General features: G+C 43.8%; 1 protein-coding gene across 4 annotated transcripts in view; it reads right to left on the bottom strand.

Moving 5' to 3' along the window:
• The window catches only part of VIPR1 (vasoactive intestinal peptide receptor 1), a 370,245-nt gene that overhangs the window by 27,443 nt on the left and 329,990 nt on the right, over positions 1-12,812 (bottom strand). For all 4 annotated transcript variants that reach the window (XM_068235121.1, XM_068235122.1, XM_068235124.1 and 1 more), the window contains one exon: positions 3,454-3,545. In XM_068235121.1, the coding sequence (XP_068091222.1) occupies positions 3,454-3,545 (92 nt within the window). The remainder of the gene's footprint in view (positions 1-3,453; positions 3,546-12,812) is intronic.

Below are 12,812 nucleotides of genomic sequence, written 5' to 3'. Positions count from 1 at the left end.
TGGTACCTTCATCAGAGAGCATTAACTCCTTATATTCATCTGAATTCAAAAATTCAAACCATTCATCTCAAACTTTTTGCGCAAAATTCTCCCACCTATCTAACCGCAAAGCAACCTGCTCTTCCACATCTTTAATCATACAGTATTTACCCTCTTAATCCAATCAGAGAGCGGTGGAGGATCCGGGCACTTCCAACAACGATATTATACTTTAAGTAGAAATAAGCAACTGAGGCAAAACTGACTTTTTACATCTAGAAATAGACATACTCGTCTTTCCCCGAATATAAGACACTGTCTTATACAGTGGGATGCGAAAGTTTGGGCAACCTTGTTAATCGTCATGATTTTCCTGTATAAATCGTTGGTTGTTACAATAAAAAATGTCAGTTAAATATATCATATAGGAGACACTCGCAGTGTATATTTGAGAAGTGAAATAAAGTATATTGGATTTATAGAAAGTGTGCAACAATTGCTTATACAAATTTAGCAGGTGCATAAATTTGGGCACCACAAAACAGAAATTAAATCAAGATTTAGTAGATCCTCCTTTTGCAGAAATGACAGCCTCAGTCTAAACGCTTCCTGTAGGTTGCAACGAGAGCCTGGATTCTGGCTGAAGGTATTTTGGACCATTCCTCTTTATAAAAAAACATCTCTAGTTCATTCAGGTTTGATGGCTTCCGGGCATGGACAGCTCTCTTTAACTCACACCACAGACTTTTAATTATATTCAGGTCTGGGGACTGAGATGGCCATTCCAGAACGTTGTACTTGTTCCTCTCCATGAATGCCTTAGTGGATTTTGAGCAGTGTTTAGGGTCATTGTCTTGTTGAAAGATCCAGCCCCGGTACAGCTTCAGCTTTGTCACTGATTCCTGGACATTGGTCTCCAGAATCTGCTGATACTGAGTGCAATCCATGCGTCTCTCAACTTTGACAAGATTCCCAGTCCCTGCACTGGCCACACAGCCCCACAACATGATGGAACCACCACCATATTTTATGTAGGTAGCAGGAAGGTGTTTTTCTTGGAATGCTGTGTTTTTCCTCCATGCACTGTTATCCCCAAATAACTCAATTTTAGTTTCATCAGTCAACAGCACCTTATTCCAAAATGAAGCTGGCTTGTCCAAATGTGCTGTAGCATACCTCAAGTGGCTCTGTTTGTGCTGTGGGTGGAGAAAAGGCTTCCTCTGCATCACTCTCGCATACAGCATCTTTTTGTGTAAAGTGTGTCAAATGGTTAAACGATGCACAGTGACTCCATCTGCAGCAAGATGATGTTGTAGGTCTTTGGTGCTGGTCTGTGGGTTGACTGACTGTTCTCACCATTTGTCGCTTCTGTCTATTAAAGATTTTTCTTGGTCTGCCACTTCGAGCCTTAACTTGAACTGAGCCTGTGGTCTTCCATTTCCTCAATATGTTCCTAACTGTGGAAACAGACAGCTGAAATCTAAGACACCTTTCTGTATCCTTCCCCTAAACCATGATGGTGAACAATCTTTGTCTTCAGGTCATTTGAAAGTTGTTTTGAGACCCCCATGTTGCTACTCTTCAGAGAAAATTAAAAGAGGAGGGAAACATTACAATTGACTGCCTTAAATACTCTTTCCCATAATTGGATTCACCCGTGTATGTAGGTCGGGGGTCACTGAGCTTACCAAGCCAATTTGAGTTCCAATAATTAGCTCTAAAGGTTTTGGTATGAATCAAATGACAACCGTGCCCAAGTTTATGCACCTGCCTAATTTTATTTAAACAATTATTGTGCACTTTCTGCAAATCCAATAAACTTCATTTCACTTCTCAAATGTCACTGTGTGTGTCTCCTATATGATATATTTAACTGACTTTTTTATTGTAACAACCAATGATTTATACAGGAAAATCATGACAATTAACAAGGTTGCCCAAACTTTCGCATCCCACTGTATTCTTTTGTGAGGAGAAATATGTGCTAGGTCTTATTTTCGGGGTGGGGCATACTCTCTGGAGAGGGGTAGACGCTTTGTGTATGGAGAGGTGTGTGTTCTCTTGCTGCACCTCCCTTGTGGCTGCGTCCGCCTCCGTTCTAAGTAACTTCTACGGTGTCAGCGGTGAAATATATTGTTCAAGTTGTGAGGTTGCCCTTTGACCCTCACGCTGACACTATGCATTGCCGGCTCTGCGCTGGCGATCTCTTTATGTCATAAACATGTGCGCCTGGAACGCATCAGCCCGGTGCCCATGATGACATAAGGAGAGCGACAGCGCAGAGCCGGCAACGCGTACTGCGTAGTGTCAGCGTGAGGGTCAAAGGGCGACCTCACAGCTTGAATAATATGCCGCCGCTGACACGGGAGAAGTTACTTAGAACGGAGGGAGACGCAGCCAAAAGGAGGTGCGGTAAGAGACCACACACCTCCCCATACACAAAGCGTCCAAGCTAGGTCTTATTTTCGGGGTAGGTCTTATATTTCAAGCATGCTTGAAATATAACCTAGGCCTTATTTTCAGGGTAAGTCTTATAATAGGGGACACATGGTAGTAGATCAATGCAATAGCACCTCTAAAGGATCATTCTTAATCTGATGCAGACTAATTTTATTAATATGCAATAAAACATCCCAAAATGATGCAAAGCTGATGCTGGTCTGGTGCAAAGCTCAGCGCCTCTGGTGCAAAGCTCAGACACGGTGCTGAGCTTTGCGCCAGACCTGTATGAGTACCTGCTTCATTTTTTATTGCCTGATGAAGCAGGACATGCCTGTGGAATGCGTTGCACTTGCACTTTTTGGAGTATACAATACATATAAATCCTTGTTGATTTGAATATATACAACAGTCTCTTTGTGTGTCTGCTTGGAGGAGGTAAGTCCACCTCTGCCTCCTCTCATTTTAACATTTTTAGTAAATGTTATTATTTTGGTGCCTCTGTCTGCATATACACTAACATTAAACATGCCCCAGGTAGCTACTGTATATAAACACTTTGCAAGTCACCACCCCAATCTATATTCAAAAGCAGAAAGTTCACAAGTTACCTGGAAAATCACCAATTACAAGTCGCCTGGAAGACCACAAGTCACAAGTCACTTGGAAAATCACCAATCACAAGTCGCCAGGAAAATCAACAATTACAAGTCACCTTCCTGTCTCTCTTGCAGCTTTGTACTCGCCGCTGACCTCTAGTGGCAAAGTACCGAACTGCAAGGGAAACAGGAAGTGGCTCCCTGGGAGGAGAAGAAGGTGAAACCTGGACATCTGGCAAGGAGAGCTGCGCAGAAGACGTGAAAATCGCTGCCAGGAACGAGAAGAGGAAACTTTCCCCACACATGCCCACACATGACTCGCATATAAGCCGACCCCCTCCCCACGCACCTTTAGGACGCTTATTAGGCTTATATGCTATATATATGGTATATAAAGGAAGCAAACATATGTAAAGACTACGTAACAGACACCTACGTATACTGGCTGTTCTCATTCCTCCCGACGTCCGGAGAATGTAACTTCTGAACCAGGATCCTGATGATGCAGATGAAAAGGATAAAGTTGACCTAAAATAAAACAAAACAGGATGAGGTTACTCTGAAACAGAAAAAGAAGAGACAAGTGAGGCCAACAGGACAGATGGAAAACTGAAGCAGCATAAATGGAAAATATAAGAAATATCGAACCAACTCCATTACAGCCTGTCTTGTGGATGAAGTCATTGGTATAGCGAGACAGGATAGCAGCCATCTTGGGCCTGACATCAGCCTGCTTGGGACTTTGTGTCATAGATCGCAAGTATGATGATGTCAAGCCCATAGAATACAGCTATGCGAGACGAGGCGCAGCCGGAACCGGGAACAGATGACATGGCGGCTAGACAGCAGTTCTACCAAAAACGGTTAATTAGCAGTTACCACGATTCTGTACAGTCATGCCACCAATCACACAAACACACACATATACAGTACATCATAGGTGCAACAACAATCCAATACGTCATGTGCTTAAAGTGTACCCGAGGCGACATGTGACATGCTGAGATAAACATGTGTATGTACAGTACAAATCATATCAATAACCAGGCTGTTTTACTTGTTTTATTTTGCTGCCTGAAAGCGTTAATTTCTAGGCATGACAGTGACAGCTTCTGTCTTGTCAGTAGCTTGTTGGGAATATAGTAACCATCACTGATAAGCAAATTACAGCCATACAAGTTTTCCTGGCAAAATGCCACTTCTGAGGGCAGGGAGAGATAAAATACATGAACTATTGACCTTTTTCTAACTCTGGGACACTTAATAGGCTGCCACTGATTAGAGACAGTAAAACATTCAACCTACTTTGTAAATGTTTAAATATAAAAGAAAGCCATGGGAGACTTAAAAAAGTCATTTTAGGAGTAGGAGGATAAATATAATTGTTTATCTGATCAGTTTATTTCCACCTCGAGTTCACTTTAAAGGAAAATGTATACATAATATATCAAAACACAATTGCATAGTATATTTCAAATTATAATTTTTGAAGAAATTCAAAGGTTGGATTCCACTCATGGCAGCCCACCCCTGGCTCAATCCCTGCTCTTGTAAATGGCTCACTAGATCTTCCAGAATCCTGCACACTCTCAGTGGTATGACACCATTTACTATAGCTATTTCTGTGTTACATTTTAAAGAATCTATATATATAAAATCGGATGTATGTGTGTGTGTGTGTGTGTGTGTATGTGTGTGTGTGTGTGTGTATGTGCCGCGATCACTCGAAAACCCCTTGACCGATTTGAACGAAACTTGGTATACAGGTTCCTTACTACCTGGGATGATAGGTTCTGGGGGTCTCGCGGCCCCCCTGCCCACCTGGGCGGAGCTACAAACAGCAAATCAGATTCCACCCATTCAAGTCAATAGAAAAAAAGGAAAAGGCTGCCATTCTCACAGTAATCAAGCCAGAGTCCCCACACTTGGCACAGTTGGTCACTTGGTGACCGAGGTTACAAATCCAGGAAAAGCGGGTGGAGCATAAAACAGCCAATCAAAATTCAGCCATTCCTTTTAAATGGGAAAAAATGCAGCCATTCTTACACTGTTAATCGCAGGGTTCTCAAACTTGCCACACTTCGCCACTGGGCGAATAAGATTAAGATTTTGGAAAGTGGGTGGAGCCTACAACAGCCAATCAAAATTCACCTATTGCGTTTAAAGGGGAATATTTAAACTGCTGCCATTCTTACACTGTTTATGGCAGAGGCTTCAGACTTGCTGCAGTCAGTCATTAGGTGACTGGGGTCCAAATTCACTAAAGGGGCGGGGCCACAAACAGCCAATCAGATTTCTTTGCTGGATAAACTGCTTCCATTCACACAATTTTGATGCCAGGAACTTGAAAGCTCACAAAATTGGTCATTGAGTGACTGTGTGACAAGGTTACACAAAGTGGGTGGAGCCAAAAACACATTTTACTGGGAAAATATAAACTGCAGCCATTCTTACACTGTTAATGGCAGGGTTGTCAAACTTTGCACAGTTGGTCATTGAGTGAATGTGATTAAGATTTTGGGAAGTGGGTAGAGCCTACAACAGCCAATCAAAATTCAACTTTTGATTGTCAAAGGGAATATTTAAACTGCAACCATTCTTATACTGTTAATAGCAGATGCCTCAAACCTGGTACAGCTGGGCACTGGGTGACTGGGGTTCAAATTCAGAAAGGGGCGGAGCCACAAACAGCCAATCAGATATACAAAGTATTGATACCAAGGATCCCAAAGCTGATAAACTTGGTAATTGAGTGACTATATGTCAAGGTTACAAAAAGTGGGCGGTGCCAGAAACTTAATTTTTTACATGGCAGGGTTCCCAAACTTGATACAATTGGCCACTGGGTGCCTGGGATTATTATTCAGAAATGTGGGTGGAGCCTACAACAGCCAATCAAAATTCAGCTATTGATTTTCATGGGGAATATTTACATTGCTACCATTCTTACACTGTTAATGGCAGAGGCCTCAAACCTGATACAGTCAGTAATTGGGTGACTGGGGACCAAATTCACTAAAGGCGGTGGAGCCACAAACAGCCAATCAGATTTGTTAGATTGATTTCAGCCATTCTGTTATTGGCAGGGTTCTCAAACTTGACACAGTTGGCCACTGGGTGACTAGGATTAATATTTAGGAAAGTGGGTGGAGTGTACAGCAGCCAATCAAAATTCATCTTTTGATTTTCAAGGGGAATATTTACATTGCTGCCATTCTTGCACTGTTAATGGCACAGATTATTATACAGAAAAGTGGGTGGAGCCTAAAAAAAACAATCAAAATTCACCTGTTGATTTTCAAAGGGAATATTAAAATTGCTGCCATTCTTGCACTGTTAATGGCACAAGCCTCAAACCTGGTACAGTTGATCATTGGGTCACTGGGGTTCAAATTCAGAAAAGGGGATAGAGGAGGCATGGGCAAACTTGGCCCTCCAGCTGTTGAGGAACTACAAGTCTCACAATGCATTGCAGGAGTCTGACAGCCACAGTCATGACTCATAAAGGCAAATGCATTGTGGGATTTGTAGTTCCTTAACAGCTGGAGGGCCAAGTTTGCCCATGCCTGTGATAGAGCCACAAACAGCCAATCAGATGTTTCATTTCACTGGGAAAATACAAATTATTGATGCCAAGGACCCAAAGCTCACAAACATGGTCATTGAGTGACTGTGTGTCCAGTTTACAAAAAGTGGGCGGAGCCAAAAACAAATTTCAATGAGAAAATGTAAACTGCAGCCCTTCTTCACTGTTAATGGCAGGGATCTCAAACTTTGCCAAGATGGTCACTGGGTGACTGAGATTAATATTCAGGGAAGTGGGTGGAGCCTATAATAGCCAAAATAGCCAAAATAGTCAAAATTCACCTGTTGATTTTCAAAAGGAATATTTAAATTGCTGCCATTTTTACACTGGTATTAGCAGATCAGAGCAGTTTCTAGGCTAAATTTCACCCAGGGCGAGGGTGTAAAAATCGCCCCCCACCCCACCCCCATGGAGCCAGGCATAGGTGCCCGCAGTACAGGTTGAACAGGTTAGCTACGTAGGTGCCTCCAGTATAGGGTAGCCTGCATAGTTGCCCCCAGTGTAGGTTAGATAGGTAGGTGCCTGCTTTATAGGTTATCTACGTTGGTGCCTCCAGTATAGGGTAGCCCGTATAGTTGCCACCAGTGTGAGTTAGATAGGTAGGTGCCCCCAGTATAGTTTAGATAGGTAGGTGCCCGCTGTATAGGTTAGATAGGTAGGTTCCCGCAGTATAGGTTCGATAGGTAGGTTCCCCCAGTATGGGTTAGATCGGTAGGTTCCCCCAGTATAGGTTCAATAGGTAGGTTCCCCCAGTATAGGTTAGATAGGTAGGTCCCCCCAGTATGGGTTAGATAGGTAGGTTCCTGCAGTTTAGGATAGTTAGGTAGGTTCCCGCAGTATAGCTTGGCTAGGTAGGTTCCCGCAGTATAGGTTAGTTAGGTAGGTTCCCGCAGTATAGGTTAGTTAGGTAAGTTCCCGCAGTATAGGATAGTTAGGTAGGTTCCCACAGTATAGCTTGGCTAGGTAGGTTCTCGCAGTATAGGTTAGTTAGGTAGGTTCCCGCAGTATAGGTTAGTTAGGTAGGTTCCCGCAGTATAGGTTAGTTAGGTAGGTTCCCGCAGTATAGGATAGTTAGGTAGGTTCCTACAGTATAGCTTGGCTAGGTAGGTTCCCGCAGTATAGGTTAGTTAGGTAGGTTCCCGCAGTATAGGTTAGTTAGGTAGGTTCCCGCAGTATAGGTTAGTTAGGTAGGTTCCCGCAGTATAGGTTAGTTAGGTAGGTTCCCGCAGTATAGGTTAGTTAGGTAGGTAGGTTCCTGCAGTGTAGGATAAATAGGTAGGTTCCTGCAGTTTAGGTTAGTTAGGTAGGTTCCCACAGTTTAGGTTAGTTGGTATGGGCGGTATGAGTTGGGCGCAGGAGCGGGGGGAGCGAACATAATAGTAATAACTCACCTGCTTCCGCCGAACCCGCGCTGCTTCAATGTCCTTCCTTTCCCGGCATCTATCTCATTAGTCACAGTGCTTCCTGTGATGACATGCGGTATGTCATCACAGGGGGCGCTGTTACCAGGCGACGGACGCCGGGAGAGGAAAGATATTGAAACTGCGGGGAACGGATGAAGAAGGTGAGTTATAACTATTATGTCCGTTCTCCCGCTCCGGCGCCCCCCCTCCTGCCGCACAATAAAGCACCCCGGGCGATTGCACGTATCACACACCCATAGAAACGGGGCTGTAGCAGATGCCTCAAACCTGCTATAGTTGGTCATTGGGTGACTGGGGTTCAAATGTTGGAGAGGAGTGCAGCCACAGACAGCCAATCTGATTTGTTTAATTTCTATGGGAATATACAAATTATTGATGCCAAAGACCCCGAAGTTCACAAACTTGGTCATTGAGTGTTCGTGCATTAGGGTTAGAAAAAGTGGGCGGAGCCAAAACCGGTCAAATACATACACAGGCAGTTCCACGTCATTAGTGGGTGGAGACAAATGCAAATTTCACTGGGAAAATGTAAACTGCAGCCATACTTACACTGTTAATGGTAGGGTTCTCAAACTTTGCACAGTTGGTCACTGGGTGACTGGGTTAAATATTCAGAAAAGTGGGTGGAGCCTACAAAAGTGAATCAAACTTCACCTATTGCTTCTCAAGGGGAATATTTAATTGCTGCCATTCTTGCACTGTTAATGGCACAGGCCTCAAACCTGCTACAGTTGGTCATTGGGTGACTGGGGTTCAAATTCAGAAAAGGGGTGGAGCCACAAACAGCCAATCAGATTTTTTTCATTTCAATGCAAATTATTGTTTCCAAAGACCGCAAAGCTCACAAACTTGGTCATTGAGTAATTGTGTGTTAGGGTTAGAAAAAGTGGGCGGAGCCAACACTAGCCAAATACATACCCGGGCAACGCCGGGCAATCAGCTAGTATATATATATATATATATATATCCGCTCTGTTTTTCGTTTAGTGGAACAAAATTATGAATTTCCTCTCTGCTCTGAAAGATAAGCCACAGCATGATAACATTTATGGAAAAAAAATCTTCATTACATTTAATGGACATCCTAAAAAACATGAAGTTTTAATTGGCTTCGTAGCCTGCAGTCTATTCACAGCAGCTGATAAGACCTAACTAGACACATTGATATGACTAAACTAACACAGAACACAGAAAAGTGATTATTATTATTTTTAGCAGCTACTGTCTATTTGGAATAAAGACTTTTTGTTGTGTGCTGTGCTAGAGTTCAAGTCAATTTAATAATAACTGGAAATGAGGCTCTGATTGGACCAGTCTACTCTCACTGCAGAAGGGTTTCGATTGGTCCATTTTAAAGATGCACATATTTGCATCAATACAGAATAATTTGCATCTCATAAACCATCCCGATTAGTTTGAGAAACAATGAGTGCTTGATTAGATTAATAGACCAAAAAGAGAGTATATGTTTACTTTTAGGAATGATAAATTGGTTGGGTTTGGTCTGAGAAAACTCTCTTAAAAGTCTATTTTTTTCAGGTACTACATACAACTGTAAGGCCTGGAACCCTCTAGCAGCCTTTTCTAAGCGCTAGTAATTTGAAAAAGCTCTTGCTAATGCAATGCTATGGTGGAGTTTTATAAAATCACATCACTCTAGTGAAGGCATGGGAAAACTTGGCCCTCCAGCTGTTAAAGGGACACTTAAGTCAAACAAAAAAAATGAGTTTTACTCACCTGGGGCTTCCAATAGCCCCCTGCAGCTCTCCGGTGCCGTCGCCGTCTCCCTCCGATCCTCCTGGCCCCGCCAGCAGCCACTTCCTGTTTCGGTGACAGGAGCTGACAGGCTGGGGACGTGAGTGATTCTTCGCGTTCCCAGACACATTAGCACCCTCTATGCTGCTATATGGTATACTAGCTGATTGCCCGGCGTTGCCCGGGTATGTATTTGGCTAGTGTTGGCTCCGCCCACTTTTTCTAACCCTAACACACAATTACTCAATGACCAAGTTTGTGAGCTTTGCGGTCTTTGGAAACAATAATTTGCATTGAAATGAAAAAAATCTGATTGGCTGTTTGTGGCTCCACCCCTTTTCTGAATTTGAACCCCAGTCACCCAATGACCAACTGTAGCAGGTTTGAGGCCTGTGCCATTAACAGTGCAAGAATGGCAGCAATTAAATATTCCCCTTGAGAAGCAATAGGTGAAGTTTGATTCACTTTTGTAGGCTCCACCCACTTTTCTGAATATTTAACCCAGTCACCCAGTGACCAACTGTGCAAAGTTTGAGAACCCTACCATTAACAGTGTAAGTATGGCTGCAGTTTACATTTTCCCAGTGAAATTTGCATTTGTCTCCACCCACTAATGACGTGGAACTGCCTGTGTATGTATTTGACCGGTTTTGGCTCCGCCCACTTTTTCTAACCCTAATGCACGAACACTCAATGACCAAGTTTGTGAACTTCGGGGTCTTTGGCATCAATAATTTGTATATTCCCATAGAAATTAAACAAATCAGATTGGCTGTCTGTGGCTGCACTCCTCTCCAACATTTGAACCCCAGTCACCCAATGACCAACTATAGCAGGTTTGAGGCATCTGCTACAGCCCCGTTTCTATGGGTGTGTGATACGTGCAATCGCCCGGGGTGCTTTATTGTGCGGCAGGAGGGGGGGCGCCGGAGCGGGAGAACGGACATAATAGTTATAACTCACCTTCTTCATCCGTTCCCCGCAGTTTCAATATCTTTCCTCTCCCGGCGTCCGTCGCCTGGTAACAGCGCCCCCTGTGATGACATACCGCATGTCATCACAGGAAGCACTGTGACTAATGAGATAGATGCCGGGAAAGGAAGGACATTGAAGCAGCGCGGGTTCGGCGGAAGCAGGTGAGTTATTACTATTATGTTCGCTCCCCCCGCTCCTGCGCCCAACTCATACCGCCCATACCAACTAACCTAAACTGTGGGAACCTACCTAACTAACCTAAACTGCAGGAACCTACCTATTTATCCTACACTGCAGGAACCTACCTACCTAACTAACCTATACTGCGGGAACCTACCTAACTAACCTATACTGCGGGAACCTACCTAACTAACCTATACTGCGGGAACCTACCTAACTAACCTATACTGCGGGAACCTACCTAACTAACCTATACTGCGGGAACCTACCTAGCCAAGCTATACTGTAGGAACCTACCTAACTATCCTATACTGCGGGAACCTACCTAACTAACCTATACTGCGGGAACCTACCTAACTAACCTATACTGCGGGAACCTACCTAACTAACCTATACTGCGAGAACCTACCTAGCCAAGCTATACTGTGGGAACCTACCTAACTATCCTATACTGCGGGAACTTACCTAACTAACCTATACTGCGGGAACCTACCTAACTAACCTATACTGCGGGAACCTACCTAGCCAAGCTATACTGCGGGAACCTACCTAACTATCCTAAACTGCAGGAACCTACCTATCTAACCCATACTGGGGGGACCTACCTATCTAACCTATACTGGGGGAACCTACCTATTGAACCTATACTGGGGGAACCTACCGATCTAACCCATACTGGGGGAACCTACCTATCGAACCTATACTGCGGGAACCTACCTATCTAACCTATACAGCGGGCACCTACCTATCTAAACTATACTGGGGGCACCTACCTATCTAACTCACACTGGTGGCAACTATACGGGCTACCCTATACTGGAGGCACCAACGTAGATAACCTATAAAGCAGGCACCTACCTATCTAACCTACACTGGGGGCAACTATGCAGGCTACCCTATACTGGAGGCACCTACGTAGCTAACCTGTTCAACCTGTACTGCGGGCACCTATGCCTGGCTCCATGGGGGTGGGGTGGGGGGCGATTTTTACACCCTCGCCCTGGGTGAAATTTAGCCTAGAAACTGCTCTGATCTGCTAATACCAGTGTAAAAATGGCAGCAATTTAAATATTCCTTTTGAAAATCAACAGGTGAATTTTGACTATTTTGGCTATTTTGGCTATTATAGGCTCCACCCACTTCCCTGAATATTAATCTCAGTCACCCAGTGACCATCTTGGCAAAGTTTGAGATCCCTGCCATTAACAGTGAAGAAGGGCTGCAGTTTACATTTTCTCATTGAAATTTGTTTTTGGCTCCGCCCACTTTTTGTAAACTGGACACACAGTCACTCAATGACCATGTTTGTGAGCTTTGGGTCCTTGGCATCAATAATTTGTATTTTCCCAGTGAAATGAAACATCTGATTGGCTGTTTGTGGCTCTATCACAGGCATGGGCAAACTTGGCCCTCCAGCTGTTAAGGAACTACAAATCCCACAATGCATTTGCCTTTATGAGTCATGACTGTGGCTGTCAGACTCCTGCAATGCATTGTGAGACTTGTAGTTCCTCAACAGCTGGAGGGCCAAGTTTGCCCATGCCTCCTCTATCCCCTTTTCTGAATTTGAACCCCAGTGACCCAATGATCAACTGTACCAGGTTTGAGGCTTGTGCCATTAACAGTGCAAGAATGGCAGCAATTTTAATATTCCCTTTGAAAATCAACAGGTGAATTTTGATTGTTTTTTTTAGGCTCCACCCACTTTTCTGTATAATAATCTGTGCCATTAACAGTGCAAGAATGGCAGCAATGTAAATATTCCCCTTGAAAATCAAAAGATGAATTTTGATTGGCTGCTGTACACTCCACCCACTTTCCTAAATATTAATCCTAGTCACCCAGTGGCCAACTGTGTCAAGTTTGAGAACCCTG

This window comes from Hyperolius riggenbachi, chromosome 5 (genome assembly GCF_040937935.1).
Source record: "Hyperolius riggenbachi isolate aHypRig1 chromosome 5, aHypRig1.pri, whole genome shotgun sequence".
In the NCBI taxonomy this organism is placed as follows: Eukaryota; Metazoa; Chordata; class Amphibia; order Anura; family Hyperoliidae; genus Hyperolius; species Hyperolius riggenbachi.
The sequence above is the reverse complement of the archived record's forward strand: the minus strand, read 5'-3'. Positions and strand labels throughout refer to the sequence as shown.